Below are 17642 nucleotides of genomic sequence, written 5' to 3'. Positions count from 1 at the left end.
AAAATGCTGTTGCTTCCTTCCAGGCAAAATCTACTGGTATTAAGCAGTACATAGCCTAAGTTTGAGGCTTGGGGGAGACAGATAATTATGTACAGCAAGAAGTTAGATTTATTATATAATTCAGCATTGCCAATAAATATTGGGACTTTCAGGTCCCACAAGAAATGGAAACACAGTGCTCATCAACTTCCAAATATCTCTGATCTTTGCTACCAAGTTATGAAGACAAAAGAGGTTTTTTCTTCACCTAAATTAGTTCTCTTTGACAAACTCTGAAGGAATTTAGTCTGATATTCATCAGTGAGCAATTTATATAGAAAATAAATTCTATCCCTAGACAAATATTGTGCAGACTGTGCAGAAAAGGGCAAACATTGTGCCTCAACTATTCAGGATACTGAATTTGAATACAAATGGCTGTGTATTATCTATCTATATTCTCTCTATATGTATACAGTATATGGGTCTGTTCACATTAAGGCACCCAAATTTGTTGCCAAAGGTAGCAATTTTTCAAATTACAGTATAGAATGTCTACTCTTAACAAATAACATTACTAATATCTACAATTCATGAATCAGAATCAACCAGACCTTAAACTATTTTGGAAAATATATTCTAGAAGGTGAAAAAGTGTTAAAATCCATAAATTGCCGATATTCCTTCATCTTTAATAGTGGTGTGTCAATGTATTACTGTTATATTTGGGAATAGTGTTATTTTCTGTATTAACATTAAATTTTGCTATTATCAGACATATTTTCGAGGATATTGATGTTGTTTTTAACAAAACATTGGAGTAGTGGTGGAAAAATGTAAAGTTTTCCTGAAAAAAAAATGTAAACAGTTTCTCCTTAAAGTGCAAAGCTGCAAGTTATAGTAACAATTCTACCATGAAATATAACCTGGACATAAAATATTAACCAAAACTGAAATTTTTGTTCATGTCCTCTCAGATTGTTTTTCATGACTCTCGTTTCGGACATCACCCCTCCCAAACAGATTTTGTTTTGGACATCACCCACCAGTGCGTAACATTATATCATGTAATACTTTGAAATAAAACAAAATTAATAAATCATTTAAATGCTTTGATAATGAAGGGACAGTCATGTTATTGAGTTGATATACTCTAATGAAGGGTATATAAACTCTTTATTGGTGCCAAGTTTGATGCATGGAAAGGTGATGAACTGTTTCAACAAGAAATTTATTAAACAAAAGGTCGCACGTTTTACTTAAGAAGGATATATCTTAATATTTACATCTTAATATGTGATGTTCACAAAAAGCATCAAATTCATTTGGAAAATGCAAGAAGTTGTTTTATAGATTTGTATTACAATATGTCTTGGACTATGTTTTGGACATCACCACAACTGTATGTTACTTTAGGACATCAGAGTCATTTTTTCCATTCAAAGCAGATAGTATCAAACTTTAGATATTGAAACAACGGGCGTTCTATGTTGACAGCCTAACTACAGTGTAGTAACAGTTTTGAACATATGTAAGGTATGTTAATTTGCAGTTTTAGTGAGTGAACATTTCGGACATCACTGAATGTTTCAGAAATCACCTTCAACTAAAGTCCACAAACTAATGTCTTCAAACCTGCACTATAATAATGCATCATTCAACAGGTCACAACAGTTATAGAAGAGATAATTGTAACTAGTAAAACATGTTTAATAAACAACAGTCTACTTCAAAATGCAAATAACAGTACTTACTGTAGCAGATCTATAATAGAATATGAGGGAGAATCATTTTAAACTTGTACTAAAACACCATTTGAGGAATCGAGTCATCGACCATGGTGTATTGAAAAATAATGGTTCCGGAAATTCTTGGAGAAGACCATTGTCCCACACATTTTCAAATCACACCTCTAGACTGAGCTAAAAGTGTTCTATAATATTCTAATGTTTGGTACATTTCCTACAGTGTACAGTATGCATACATGTGTAAGACCTACTGTAATTTGCAACAAAGTTTATGAATCAAATTGTGTGACATTGAAATATCATGAAACATCTGTATCAATAACAAGAACTGGAATATGGAAACTATGATTGATCGCTGTTAATTGCTCCTTTGAATGAGATTCAACATGTCATTAATTACTGTATATGAACTTGCACCATCTGTAGACTGAAGGGTCTCCCGGGGGTATGGTGTCTGGATATGGGATTACAAGCATTGAATTGAAATCTGTCCATGAGGTGTCTATGTTGATTGGCCACAAGAAATCTACATGGTTCAATTTATCCATGATCTACTGTAGATCCTGAAAATTATTTAACAAACTATAAAATACCAGAAAATACAATCTGGTGGACTAAACTGTTTAGAGTATAAATCTGAAGGCTACTGTAGGTACTGTATAACCGATAATCCCATGTTAGGTTATTTGCACAGGTTCTATGCTACATACATGTACATACTCAGTTTAAATTCAGAATACACACGTTGTAACTTGTTATATGTTTTATATGCTTAGTAAACCGGATACCATTCGCATAAAGTTAACCTTTGCTTCACCCCTATCATGGTCTACCTTCATTACCTGTCCAGCATGCCATTTATGATTGCAACTATATGATTGCAACTATGTTGGGATTGTTGGGTCATAGTAAGGTGGGTTTTTTCATCCAAGAGCAATCTACGGTTTTCCCATCTGAAATATGACTTTCAAAATGGAAAAGATTCCAAATTTGAGTTAAAAGGTTGAATTGGAAGCCACCCGACGTTTTAGTTGTAATCCTTGTGGGTTTCTCCCTCATTTGTGGTCCCTTTATTCAGTGTCGTTAAAATAACTGCAGATAATTATTCTTCTGCTTCGTATTATTACTAAATTTATAAGAAATTCTAATTTGATGAATACTGCTGGACATAATAATAAATACAATTAATAATGATAAATATCTGTATACTTACAATCACACTCTGAAGAAACTCAGGATGAACATCTGAAGAAACTCAAGATGAATGCATGGTCACTCTACTGTATGATTTCAATGCGGGTAGCTACAAATAGCTTGATTCAAGCTAGCAGACAATCATAGCATTACCACTGTATGTATATCATGATATGCCACTCTGATGCTACAGTAAAATAGTCAAAAAGGTCAGTTTTACTTGTACACGAACTAAATGATGGAAATTTGTTTCCAATTAACATTCAGGCCCAAACATGTAGTATTTCATTTTAGGCTTGTCATTAAGTTGTCGGTAAGATGAATACATTATGTTAGGTTAAATGACACTGCAGAGCTAAGAAGTGTTCTGTTGTAGGTACTGTACTTTGTATACTCTAGCACATTAACTTTAACCACTTGTACCATTTACAGTTGAAACCAGTGCTATTTCTACAATATGTTAGATTAAAAAATGTGATGTCCGAAACACATGGTGATATCCGAAACATATTGTTTAGGTTAATTATGTTTCTCTAATATTTGGAAAGATTGAAGACGTTTTGAGTAGTGCGGTATGTATGTTTGTAGCAATAGTACTTGTCATGATATGAATTGCTTATTGATTGTGTCTTTTCTTCAAGCAATATTAATGAAAAATTGTTTCAGACATCACCAGTGTTTCGGACATCACATAGTGTACATGGATGGAAAAGTGTAAGTGGTTATAAAATCAAAACGGATGATTGGTCTAGTAGATACTGTAATTGAGGTAGTACTTTTGCTTTAATTATGTTAACAAAATTAGTCCTGTAGGTTTAAACATACTTCATGTATTGGTTGCGCCATGATGTTTTGGACATCACCAGATTGTGGACGGAAAAACTTTCCATGTTGTTTACTTCATTGTGAAATAAAATGTGGCTGAATTGCCATGAATTTGATATATATAATTTTATTTTGTTACAATTATAACAGTATCACTAAATCACACCACTTATAGCATTTGTTATAAACTCCCAACCTTGGTCACTCACAAATTGGTATAAAAATGTGGACAGAAAAAGTGATGTCCGAAACACGGGTCAGGTTTTGCAATAATTCGCATATTTCATAGATGAAATTTTCTCAATACTTTTGACAGGGAACCTATAGCTACAAAGTTCAACCATGACAAAATTTCTAATAATATCCCCTTTTGGAGTTTAGAATAGCTCACCAAGTACAAAATAATCCATTTTGTAAATGGCAACAATTTTTGTTCACAGTTTGGCACTAAACTGGGAGTATCGCATATCATATGTATATTTCAGGAAATTGTTTATGTTATGGCAGGTACAGCTAGGTGGACTCTCCATGGGCATATTATTTGTATCTCTAGAGTCTCCATAGTATTTTGTTATGGTGCTCCAAAGGTCATTTTTATGCTAAATTGGGCGGGCGCTTTAACATGAACAGACCCATACATAACAAAGATTCAGATGTTCACTTCCTGTTGCAAAAGTGCTCATTACATGAAGTAGAGCAAGTACATAATATAGTTTATATCTATACGGTGACTTACAGCATGTTGTTACTCTGGTTTCACGCCTGCGGTGTGCGGGGATCATCCGACAACTGCACGTAAACATTCGTGTATGTGACCTTATTTCTTCCTAGCACGGTCGAGCGGTTTGTTGACATGGCGACACTTTGAGATGAGCTCTGTTTTTTGTTTATACTGTCCTTGGTATGTAAGATTGCCTAAATAGGCTTAAACCAATGAACTGTGCACGTAAGAAATAGGGTTCGTGTGCTTCATACCCGCGCAGCGAGTATTTGTTCAGTTGTCTGATGATCGCCGATAAGGGCGTGAAACTCTAAGTAACAACTGTACTCACCAAGGCATATATTTACATTTATATACATATATAATTGAAAACGTAGTGAGTTGGAATATCCAGAACAGTGAAAAACTTCCAGCCTCCACCAGGATTCGAACCCGGGCCACCCGCTTTACATGCGGACACCCTAACCACTAGGTTACTGACACTGATTGTATGTCCAGAGGTTCGAATCCGGTAAGGAAGGTCGTAATTCCACTGTAGGCTTTGGCACCTGTATCAAACAATACTAGTTATGTTTTGGTGACATATTTGCCTTGCTCTAGAGATCAAACATGATTCTAACCAACTTGAAGTCATTTGTGATTCCTAAAGCCGGATCTCGAAAGAGATAATTTGAACAATATACAACATTGAAAGAGACCACCGCAAAACAATATTTATTTGTCTAGGGAAAAACCCAATATAAACATAAAGATACAAATCTTTATCTGTTTTGTTCATAACTTGGTAGCAACAACTTCCATATTTCTCTAATCTACCAATTTATCAAGAAAGAATAGGCAAAGATTTATATCTTTATGAATAAAGATTATTGAATGGATCAGCATGCAACAGTTGTATTTCATTTTGTATCAATGCTATGGACAGTATAAACTGACAGTAGCATGGGATGTGTGGGAAGGTGAAGGTGGATTAAATTAAGACATTAATGCCTAGGGATGCACCGGATCCAATTTTTTGGATCCGGCCAGAACCGGATTTTGCCGGATAGTACATGAAATCCGGCCGGATAAAATCCGGCCGGAACCGGATTTTTTTCATTACACAAAAGAAAATCATTATTAAGAAGTAGAAGTATGAAACAAGGAGCAAATCTTAGGTAAGACCATTGAGAAAATTAAATTAAACATGTTAAACCTAATTTTTCCTTTGAATGTTTTTATTAATTTTTGGAAATAGTTTACATTGATTTAAGTTAATACCAACACCTTTTTAATGAATAATTCAGGCCAGATTTTGAAAAAGATCCAGCCAGATTTTGAAAAATATCCGGCCAGATTTTGAAAAAATATCCGGCCGGAACCGGATAATTGCCATTATCCGACCGGATAGTCCGGCCGGACCGGATATCCGGTGCATCCCTATTAATGCCATATAAATTTTATTAAATATTTCCAGCAAAGTAACGTATTCATCTAAAGTTTAAGTAAGTTTGACAAAATATTAATAAAATGTGGGCAATTTCCTTATCATTTAACTCTGTTATAGAATAAGTGGTGCATTTTTGATGTATGAAGCAGTATACATAGAGTGGAATGTAATTTGAATTTCAAATGGGTGACCACATATCAGTTATGAATACTTTCCTTTGTATTATAAATTGTGGAAAACACAATTTGAGACAAGCTAGCACACTTCAAAGTTGTGTTTAATTGCTGTTGCCATGGAAAAATTAAATTTTCATAAGTACGACATAATAGGCATTGTCTTGTTAACTTGCTAGTCACAAATAATGACCTCCATGTTCGTGACAATAGGTGTTGCATTCTATGGTTGGATGACTTGTTTTGTGTGTGTATATATTAATAGCTAATGTCATCATTAACGTTGCATTAAAGGAGCATTCTGGATATGTATGTATTAAAGGTGATTTATAACTTGAAAAGTAAATTCGTTGTAGATATGGAAAGAGCGCTACCATTAAAATTTGTTCATATTTTTTTAGGACAGTGCATCCTTTCAAAACTAGAATTATGCAAATTACTTCAGTCCTAAACATTCATGAGGTTATATTTTACTTGCATATATTACCAACAAATAAGTGAAACAGAACTCCAAGTGGTAACTTAAACTTACTATGAAGCAGATCTATATGTAGTCACTATTTCCCAGTTCTCGTCGTCATGGTTGCTTCTAATATCGTATTGTCTGATTTATAGCCATGAGGAAAGTACAGTACTTACTGTGCCCTTAAGTACCATTTAAGTACCATTTAAGTACCATTTAAGTACCATCTAAGGGTGATAAAATTAATGACCGATTTACTGCATGATTATTCTTCTATGTTTGTAACACATGATGTATAGGATTATTAACCAGAGGCTATTCCCTGGCTTACCTATGAAAATCTAATTCAATCTTTGACATTTGATTGTTGGTTGTTTATGTTGCATAGCCTGAGAGATTTCAGGGTGGTAGGAAGTATCATTGAAACCTATTTTTATATTGTAAGAAATACTGACATTTATCGTGGGTGTACCTGTCTTAATTAGTATTGTAATCACTTACAGTAGATTGAAGTCATGTAAAGTTTAGGGATTTTAGAATTTAATGAGGATGGTATTGGTGTGTGAACTATTGAAAGTTTTCTGAATTCTAATTTGAAGAACTAATAACTGAGAAACCTTGGATCATAATACAATAGTGGAAAGCCTTACAGTGTTTAGTAAATGAGGGACAAATAAAGGACATCTTACATAATCAACAATGAAAATAAATCTTACAGTAGTCTTAAAGAACAATAGAATAAATGCCGTAGGTGGAGAAACCATTAATACAGAAAGTCCCTGGAGAGTTATTTACATATATATATATACATGATATATTATAAAGAAAATCCATGTGTACTCCAAAAGAAAATATTATTAGACAAAGCAAAGAAACGACTCGTAATCGACATATTAGGAGTACTGTTTTAGAAAATATATTGGAATTTTCGGTCCTCCTGGGACCTTCGTCAGTAATACTTGGCAGTGGAATGAAAAGTACAAAATGTAACACAATGAAAGTATGACGCTGGATAAGTGTAAGTTGCAAGTGTAAGATCGGAATTAGAACCAAAGAAACCATGACTATACAGGACGCGGATTAAGGAGCAATGAAAAGGAAGAATGGATTACATATATGTTTGTGGAACTAGTAGTTGTTAGGGGTCCCAAGTCTTTGTTGAGGCAGGTGATATTGAACTTGATACGAAAGATCCAACCCATTTGGGGGAAAATTTAATTATATTTAGAGAGAGGTCTTTTTACATTTTGATGGCACCTTAACACTTCCATAGGTCTGTTGTCAGCAGCTTAAAAAACAAGTCTAATTCTGTTTGGTTTTGACTTTAAAGGAAATATTTGGTTTGACCCTACAAAACTATCCCTTTCTAGATAGATATATAGATAGACAGACAGACAGATAGACAGACAGACATACATTGGTGTTCAAATTCAGTATCCTGAATAGTTGAAGCACAATTTTTGCCCTTTCTGCACAGTGTAGGTTTTTATTTCACATTTCTCTTCGACAAACTCGGGAGGAATTTTTGATGATATTTATCAGTGAGCAATTCACATAGAAATAAATTTTGCTTCCTCCGTAAATAAAAGATGAGTATATAAGTATTAAGCCAGTCAATAGCCTAAGTTTGAGGCTTTGGGGAGACAGATAATTATGTACAGTATGAAATAAAATTATTATATTATTCAACAATTCCAATAACAATTGGGACTTTCAAGTCCCACAAGAAATGGAAACACAGCATCAACTTCCATTTATCTCTGATCTTTGCTACCAAGTTATAAAGACAAAACTGGTAAAGATTTATATCTTCATGTATAAACTTGGATTTTCCCTAGACAAATATTGATGCAGCAGTCCCTTTCTCTCTTTCAAAGTTGTCTACATATATATATATATATATATGTATATGTATATGTATATATATATATATATATATAATATATATATATATTTTATATATATATATATATATATACATACATATATACATATACATTTATATATATTTATTATTTTCTTATATTTCATAAAAACTTTCATGAAATGTTTTGTTCAAAGTTGATTTCTTGGATAACAAAAACTTTATTGATACCTTGACATTTAAAACTTGAGGTTGCAATAAACTTCAATTCGATATGAAAACAAACCGTTTTCACCTAAACAGTTGTTTATAGCTTTTTTTTCTTTTCGGTATTCCTCCCATAGCACAACCTTTTCTCCACATTCCACTGAAGAATATTCTGGCCGTTAAAACGTGTGAATCCACTGGTAAGAGGGCCTCTCTTGCTAGAAAATTCTCCGCAAGGAATGGATTGGAAATTCCTCTACCTCATTCCTTGAAAGGTATGTACAGTACATTTCATTCCGTTTTTTTTCTTCGAAACTGACAAATTAGGTGAGGTGGCAGTAATTTGATGCAATCAATAGTTTCCAATGATAGGAAATCTTTACTAAAGTGTTCTAGTTTGACAACTGCATGTAGGGAAAAAAAGCCAAAAGGCTCGGAAATTTAATTTAATTTAATTTGGGTTATACAATGTATACACATATCCTACTATTCATTCGATCTTTCTGCAATTAGGTTTTGAAAGATGGACAAATCGGTAGATGGAAGGGATAACAGTTGCTTGAGATAACACCAAGAAGGAATGGTGTGTACAGCACTGATTTTTGAGAGTTACTCGATAGTCTGTCTGCAAACTATTGGGCGCAATCTAAAGAAAAAAGGGTCGCAAAATGTTGTCAGTGGGTCGAGGGATTACCAAGACGTTGGAAATCATATGATCTATCAGAGAGGTTGAGGGCGGGGGAAGGTGTACAAATTAAAGTTTGAAAAGTTGCAGACTAATTTCATACCATTCCTAATAATAGAGAATCTCGTTAGAGGATCTCATTCAGCGATATTAATTTACTCTTGACCTCAATTATTTGGAATAATATTAGTTGGACAGTGTGGAAAGAGGGAAATAACAGAGGGAGAGAAGGGTCGGTGGGAGGGGCGGGAAATTCTCTCCTATGAAATCTTGATTTTTTGTTTTTGTTTTTGTTTTTTTTTGGTACCATTCCGTAAATTCACTCTACTACATGACTTCGGTGGTCATGCAGTTAGTGATAAGAGAGGTCCAAAAACATTGCTCTTGTGTATCCATGTGGTAATTTTAGCTAGTCATCCACTAGGGTACCCCTCCCCCCCCCCTTATACATTGGTGTTTTACTATGACTTTTTTTACATACTGTATGTATAAAGCAGCAATAAATATACTCGAAGACCCCTACCCAGGATCTTCCATGGGGAATGAATCATGACCCACCAGATTCCCCCCCTCCCCCATTCCTCAAAATCCATGCTCAGTATGCATGAAAGCTATAGCTTGGATTATGGAATCGCTGCTAAATGAAGTCACTCCATCGATCTCTATCGGTAACCCCAGTTAAAATCATAGATACATTTTCAGAGGTAGACTTTTAAAGTACTGTAGGGAAATCCTTGGTAAAAGGTAGATTGAACCCAAGTTAAACATGAAAGGTTGATTGTTTATTTTCACTTGAGAAAATTGATTTCAGAACTGAAATAAATGTTCCCGTTGGTTCACTAGATGAGTTCACTCAGATTATGTTGATGGTAATGGGGTGGAAGTCTCCTAAAGATAAAAGGACGTTTCGGTTTTTGTTATTCAAAAAGCGATCTATGAAATGACAGCAGCTGTGAAATATCTACATATCATCAAAACCAACTAAGTGTGCAAGCTGTTTTGTATGGAAGACTAATGCAGCCATGACAAAAACAAAACAAAAAAAATACAGATATATATACAAGACAAAAGTTTTAAAACGAAAAACAAAATTTTGTTTTGCGTAGCAAAAACTTTGCTTTTCATTTTAAAAATTTTGTTTTTCGTTTTAATTTTGTTTTCTTCTATATATATCCGTGTTTTTTTTTTTGCCATGGCCACATTAGTCTTCCGTAGTTTTGTTCCAGTCACTGGACAGAATAATTAAGTTATAGACCAGTGTGATATGATGTGATGTCTCTGTTACAGTAAGCATTGGTGGTTTAGCTCATCTAATCCAGGAGATCTTGAGAGGGTCTTTAGGTCTTCCAAGCTGACCCAATGTTCTATATTTGAGAGAGGGCTTTACTTGGACTTGCTCCTGGCATTTGTTATCCTCTCTTAGCCAGAGGGTTCTGGTTTTGGAAATTTGGCTCATCTTCTTCTATTTATAGGTCTGGAGCTGTATTTGTAGACATGGCACTGTCCCCCTGTTAAGTGGGCTTTCTTTCTTGAGTAACCAAATCCCTCCCCACCCCAGGTGGTATTGAAACGAGAAATAAACCATGCAAAGTCAATCATCAGTCTCCTCTTAACTTATATTTTATATTTGGTGGGGGGGGGGGGAATTTTGGGGACAGTGTCTTATAGTGAGGAAAGGGGAGTTTATGGCATGGCAGGTATAGATGTAAACATTGGTAATTGAATAGGTGGCTCTCTATAGGTATTTTAGCTGTTAGATATAAGGGACATAAAAGAAATAAGAGGCATTTAGAAGTAACAAATACTTGAAAATAAGTCGTACAGGAAACCATGGTATATGTGGAGGCACATGATTATTTGAATTTTTTTTGTTTTGGTTGCTAAAATGGTCAAAATATAATATGCTATAGCAAGGGAGCCAGCCATATCAGAGGGAATTCCATTGACACTATATTCATACAGTGAAAATACTCCAATTAAAACTACTGCACAACAACAGAATTTGGAATCAGAAAATTCATTACACTTTTCTTTTGAACCATACTGTTAACTTTTCTTTATCAGTGAATGCTTGGCAGTGCACATTTAATGTTTTTCTCACGGTCATTGTTTGGAATGTTTGCTGCCGGGATCTCTCCGTAATTAATTGTGTTGAATATTGATCAGTAATTTGGGTTCTTTAGTCTGGCATATGATAAATATGAATTAAAAGATGTGTTCTTTACGCCAATTAAATTCACTCGCACACCTGTGTCCTATTTATAACGAAAGAAATTACAATTTGATAATAACGTGTGAATGAAGACACACGTGTAGGTTTGAACATTTACCTATATTCCTTGTTTATTTCCGTACTGAGAAACTGTTAATAATTATGTATGTGTGTATGATAAAGGCTGTTGTACTTTTGTGTACTTTGTTTTAGTGATCGGTTGAGAGAGATGACTGATATCAAAAGCTGAACTTTTCCATTTTATTTGAACTTTAAATTGCTGCCATTATCAGATAAGTTGAAACAGTATTGAACCAATTTCAGCATTTATTGTCTGAAACCGTTGGATATTATTAGATATATGTGTTATGTGTCAGAGACGGTGTTCATATTATTGATCATTTGAACTAAGATGTGGGTTGCAAAGGGCCCTGGGCTGGAGGGGGGGGGCAGAGGGTTGGAGGTGAGTAGGTAGCTGCAGTATGGTTTCTGAAGCAACTTTTTGTAAAAATATTCTTCTAATTTCTGATTTTGTGTTGATATTGTAAGTTTTGATGCTATTTAATATCCCATGGTTCAATAGCCTGGCAATTCAACTTTACGTTTCATTCAGTAATAATAACATTTAAAGTGGGTGCAAATTTTGAATTTTCTTCCATTTACATGATTTTTAACTGTCAATTTGCTTATATATTGGTCTGCCATTTTTTATTTAAGTAAAATGAGCAAAGAAAGGGCATGAAACAGCTTTTCTTTCTTTTTTCTTTGTTCTTTCTCTTTCCTTCTTCCTCTTACTTATCCTTTGTATTCTTTCATTTATTGTTTTGTAAAGGGCAACTGCTCGTAAAATCTCTGCTTCCTCAGTCCTCCTCTACCTCCTTGCAATTTTAATTAATATTCACCATTGTATCTATATTATGTGGAAAAAACCCAAACCAACCAAAGGACTGCAGAGATAAATTGTGCTGAAGGGTTTAACGATCATGGGTTAATTAGTAAAGTAGGTGAAAAGAGATAATTAAACGGGACATTAGGAAGGAAATCATTATTTCCTTCATTCAGTCCTGAAGCTGTTTCATCTCCTTTCTATCTTTCTCTCTTTCATCTATCTTTACTATATTCGATGTCCGTTGGATCAAGTTAGTTGTCTTTTCATCTGTTTTAGTTTTACATACATGTCCTTTCTGGGTTTTGTTTCATTTTGCCTTATTTGAAGAACATTCCTGCTACTGTGTAGGATCAAAACAATCAAAAACTTATGAATTTACGTAGACAGTTTGCAATCTCCAATATTTGTTTATCCATCATACTGTATGCAATCATTTAGAAATTTACTTTTTGGTATTTTAAGATGTCTAAGAAGACACCCTAATTATAAACAGTGACATTGAAAGTTTTTTATTTTTGTTTTGTATTCCTTTTTGCATGTGATACTAATAGAAAAATGAAAATATTTTTGTAACAAAAGTGTGAAAATCCTATGAAATAATTGCTCACAATTACTTTCAGGTACCGTTTCTCTTAAATTGGTAGCTCTCCATTAAAAAAAAAAAAAATTAAAATGCTGTTTGGCCAGAAGTTTTCTGTAGCCAATGAAATTTGAGAAATGCCAAATTTGTCATTTTTGGCATTTAACACATAGCATTGGCAACCATAGTCAAAGTCAATGGTCCACCTAAGTATAATCTTTTTAGTTTTTCACTAATACCATGTTACCAGCTAAGAAGTTCAAAATTGTATAACATTTAACCAGACTACAGATCGGGACAACGAGATAATGTGATCGGTTTTCTCATAATTTACACAGCTGTCTTGGTCAAATTGGCCTAAATTTGCAATCAATCTTATAGCTGGGATACTTTCACAGGTACAGTTATAGTATATGCAATGGTAAGAAAGTGCAGATTGTTCTTGTTGGTGTAAATCAGAATTATAAAGGATTAGTGGATTTGGAAAGGTGTTTGTTTGATGACAAATGTATTAATGCTATTGAGAATAAGATGTCAACCAGCATGTTGACAGCTCTGTGACTATAATGACTTTATTAACATAACTTAAAGACTTGGGGATTTATTGAGTGAACGTGTCAGTCTGGCGGTGACATTCAGTACTCCAAGGCAGCTAAAGGTAGGATTATGACTTAAAGGCATTGAAGACTCGCCCCAAACCGTGTGGGGCTATCAGAAAAAGTTAACTTTCTGTTGCTTGCAAGTGACGTTTTGCTTGTGTCCCTACAAAATGCAGGCAGTAATGAAACGTGATACCTTGTTATCTTTAGCTGGACCTGAGATGTCCATCACTGTATCGTTTGTACACTGTGCTGTGGGTGTTGACCGCAGCTGTATGTACTGACTGTACACTTGTGTCTAATTACCGACGGTAGCAAGCTGTGTGTGTATTTTCTGGGATGATGGTGGTGTCTAACACTTCTGTTACACCTCATTCAAAACTAGGTCAGATTACCGGCATTAGACGTTTCTTTTTGTGCGAGTCTTCACACCCTTTAAATTGATCCAACCAGTGATGCATGGGTGATGTTGAAGCTAGCGGCACATTTGGACGCCTTTGAAACTAGCATCTTCTAAGACCAAGAGGAATTACTTGCCTTTGGCAGCGCAACATGGCTGCCACTAGGCATATGTCTTAACCAGTGGCGCAACAGTTACAGCTTTGCAAAGTTTTACCGGTAAACCGGAGGGCCAAACATTCTGCTCAATGGTTAGATTAAGGAGACCAAAGGTACATGGAAATGCAGATCAGTTAATTTTTCCTCTCATCAAAACCACACTCATAATGACAAACCATGGAATCCATATCCAAGGATTTTACAAACGAGAGGGGGAAAAAGGTTTTTCATTAAATTGATGGGATACAAAATTAGTTGTATTTGGATCAAGCAGTTTACAACTGGCATTGCAGAGAGCCAAATGTTTGTACTTACATACAGTATATATATATAAATATATGTCATTACAAGTAGTCAATGTTAATGAGTCATCAATATGTGCATATATTTACATGTATTGCTCAGAATGACACCAAATCACAGTTAACCCACAGCCAGATTCAAGCACTAGAAAAGAACGTTCAGGCTCTACAGTGTGTATTTTATTCATCTAACTTTGTTCAGTGATTTCAACAGAGCTTTCTATATTGTCTACTTTTGGGAATTAATCTTTATATCTGAAGCTAGTTTTTTTGGTCTTTATAATGGCCAATTAATTAAAACCTAATGAGTTTGTGGAAACCTTGTGAGATTATCGTCGAGGTTACGGGATCCTAAGATTATAGTAAACCTTGTGAGATTTGGTGGAATCAATTTGAAACCATATTAAAAATATTGTGTTTTAAATTAAAGGAAATGACAAGAAAAAAGTTTCCATAGACTTGGCAAAGTTTTGGCAAAGAGAGCACTTTTACATACAGGCACATGTGCCAAGAAGTGTCAATTTTTTTTTTTTTTTTTTTTTTGCTTTCCAAGTTGATGACTCTGTTTTCATGCATCCATGTCAGAATCTTGTAAAGGCTTCATTTTTCTTTCGAATGTTTCTCAGAACCTTTTTGGATTTTTGTTGTACCTTTTAACAACTAAGTTGGCTTATAAGTAGCAGATAAATGCAGCATGATAACTGCTACATCATCATCTGCTGGAATCTAGATGTGCGTGTCCATTTTATTCCCTCCTTTTCGACAGGTTGTCCAAGGGAATAATGACACTAATAAACGAACTATAACTTTTCTTCCTCTTAGCTCGTTTCTAACCATCAGTGCCGCTTGGAGTATAAGTTAATGCAGCCAATGTTTCTTTCCTTTTCAGTTTACAGTACCAAAATCTCTCGGTCGGGAAAATGGAAACTCTGCAAGCACTGTATCGTTTGCTCTTCTCAACAGCAAACTCAAAGTTTGTTGGAGAACATAACTTCTGTTATACAAAAATATGGTAAGATAAGATAAGATAAGATAAGATTCACTTTATTAAACCCATTTCGGGTAATTAAATGCTCGATGTACAGAATAAGATGGATATAACATTAAAATACAGCACATGGAAGAAGACTCACATAAAACAATAAGACAATAATAGCAAGACTAAGTATGATAAAAACAGTGAAGGTGTAACCAGAGGGCAAGAACACTAGCGATTGTAATTTTGATTATGGATTCTGATGCACTGTGGGACGAATGAGAAGAGGTGACGATTGGTTTTGTGCTATAGTTACTCCTCACTTACCTGTCTCCGCAAGGCTACAGCACCCACCTTTTACTGTGTCTAAAGCCATAGATAGCAACCTTGGATGCAACTACTGCCAATTTTTCCCTTCCTCCCCCCCCAAAAAATTATAAACATTTCATAAATTATATAATATATATAAATGTTTCCAATGTTATCATTTCATGGAGGTTCTCCTCTCCCCCCCCAAAAAAAAAATAATATTCCCTGATGTTGTTGAGGAATGTGTGAAAATAAGAAAAATATTAAACAAACTAGATACTCAGACAGGGACATTGCTTTCAAACTGCTTGTAAAATGCTTGTTGAAATTTCAACATGAGTAATCTTGATGTTTTTTTATTTTATCGATTTATTTATCCTTTCCAGTATAAATATAGAATTTATAAAGAGGAGTCATAAAATATGTTAGCAGGATGAATAACTAATATAAAAGGGTGAAGAAAGGTTTTAGGTGATAGGAAATGGTATCTTAATCATCTACACAGAAAAACTTTAATACATAAAACGTTATAACCAACAGACTACAATAAACATTCTCAGTGCTGGGATGGAATTTAATTAAATTAAGCGCTGTATTTTCAAAGAGTTTCTGTAAACTTGTGTTCTGTATTTTGGCAAGATGTGAGGATTTCTTAGATTTCTGTTCGATTTGTGCAGGAGACCTTTTTGTACAGTATACAAAGGGTGATTCTGATCACTGTTGATCTTATTAGCCATCTTTGTAAACTCAGTACTTGCAGCAACATTTACTCATTCTAAAATTATATTGTAATCTAAATTAAATATAGCTGATGTGTATTTGAGAAACTTAATTGTTCTTTCTTTGTCTTTTTGCAATATAAAATGGTACCAGACAGGCATTGCATAGATCACATGTGGTAGAATAAAAGTATGGAAAACAATTTTCTTAAAGCAAAACAACATATAAAATATATATTAAACTTTGCTTGATAAATGGCAAGAATAGGTCAAATTGTCATCAATGTATACTCCAGGTACTCAGTTTTGGAGGTCCTAGCCACCTTAGAACCCTCCATAATAAAATGTTACCATTTTGATAGAATGAGACCTTCCTGTTATGTTTTTGTTTTCAAAAACACATTTCCTTTGATTTTTGGGGGGTTAAGCAATCAATTCTTGCATCGCATGTTAGGAATATGTCATTTACAGATCACTGATAATTTAACTGGTCAGTTTCGACAGAGCTCTTAGAAATTTTGCATGATACAGCTCAGTATCATCAGCATACTTTGTAACAAGCATTTATTACACCACCCCACCATCACCCTGCCCCAGCCCCCCCTCCTCCCTTGTCCCTTGTCCCTTTCACATCATCAGTATTCAGATGAAAAGCTTATAATTCGACTGACAGGGTCTTTTGGTAAATAGCTGTAGGATTATTAAACCTGGTGACCCTTCATTACTACATCTTGAAATAAACATTCTCATCTGTTCTGGGATGTTTCAACAAAAAAAAAAGAAGTTGTTATGATATTATTCTGCAAATTAACACAGAGAAACAACCAATTTCATCGCTTATAACCACTCTGTGGTCCTTTCAATAATATTTAAGTATTTTTAAATGTCTTTTACACCTCCGTTCAGTCTCACTCAGACCAAAGCACTTGATGGTAATCATAAACCCCAGAGGAGGCAGATTAAAAGGAGAAAAAATATACCAAAAATATGTGGCCAATGTTTTCAACCTTGCTGAAATTAAAACTGATGTCTTTGGTGAGTACAGTATTAGTCTCCCCTTAATTTATTTTATTTCCTTGTCATTACTATTCTTCATTCTTATTTCTTATTTTTATTCTTATTTTCTTTACATTTCACATATCACTTAACCATTTTGTGGTAATGATAAATATGGATAACGTCAGATGTCACGGTCCAGCCCATCCTCTAC

At 34.4% G+C, this 17642-nt stretch overlaps 1 protein-coding gene across 4 annotated transcripts in view; it reads left to right on the top strand.

The window, feature by feature from the left end:
* LOC139961243 (ceramide kinase-like) overlaps nucleotides 1-17642 on the top strand; it is a 49420-nt gene that overhangs the window by 4392 nt on the left and 27386 nt on the right. For all 4 annotated transcript variants that reach the window (XR_011790792.1, XR_011790791.1, XM_071960327.1 and 1 more), the window contains exons 3-5: nucleotides 8741-8878; nucleotides 15318-15440; nucleotides 17339-17467. Coding sequence is in view for 2 of the 4 variants with exons in the window: in XM_071960327.1 (XP_071816428.1) it covers nucleotides 8741-8878; nucleotides 15318-15440; nucleotides 17339-17467 (390 nt within the window). In the remaining 2 variants the exon portion in view is untranslated. The remainder of the gene's footprint in view (nucleotides 1-8740; nucleotides 8879-15317; nucleotides 15441-17338; nucleotides 17468-17642) is intronic.

The sequence above is a fragment of the Apostichopus japonicus genome, chromosome 20 (assembly GCF_037975245.1).
Source record: "Apostichopus japonicus isolate 1M-3 chromosome 20, ASM3797524v1, whole genome shotgun sequence".
Classification (NCBI taxonomy): Eukaryota; Metazoa; Echinodermata; class Holothuroidea; order Aspidochirotida; family Stichopodidae; genus Apostichopus; species Apostichopus japonicus.
This window is presented reverse-complemented; position numbering and strand designations above follow the sequence as displayed.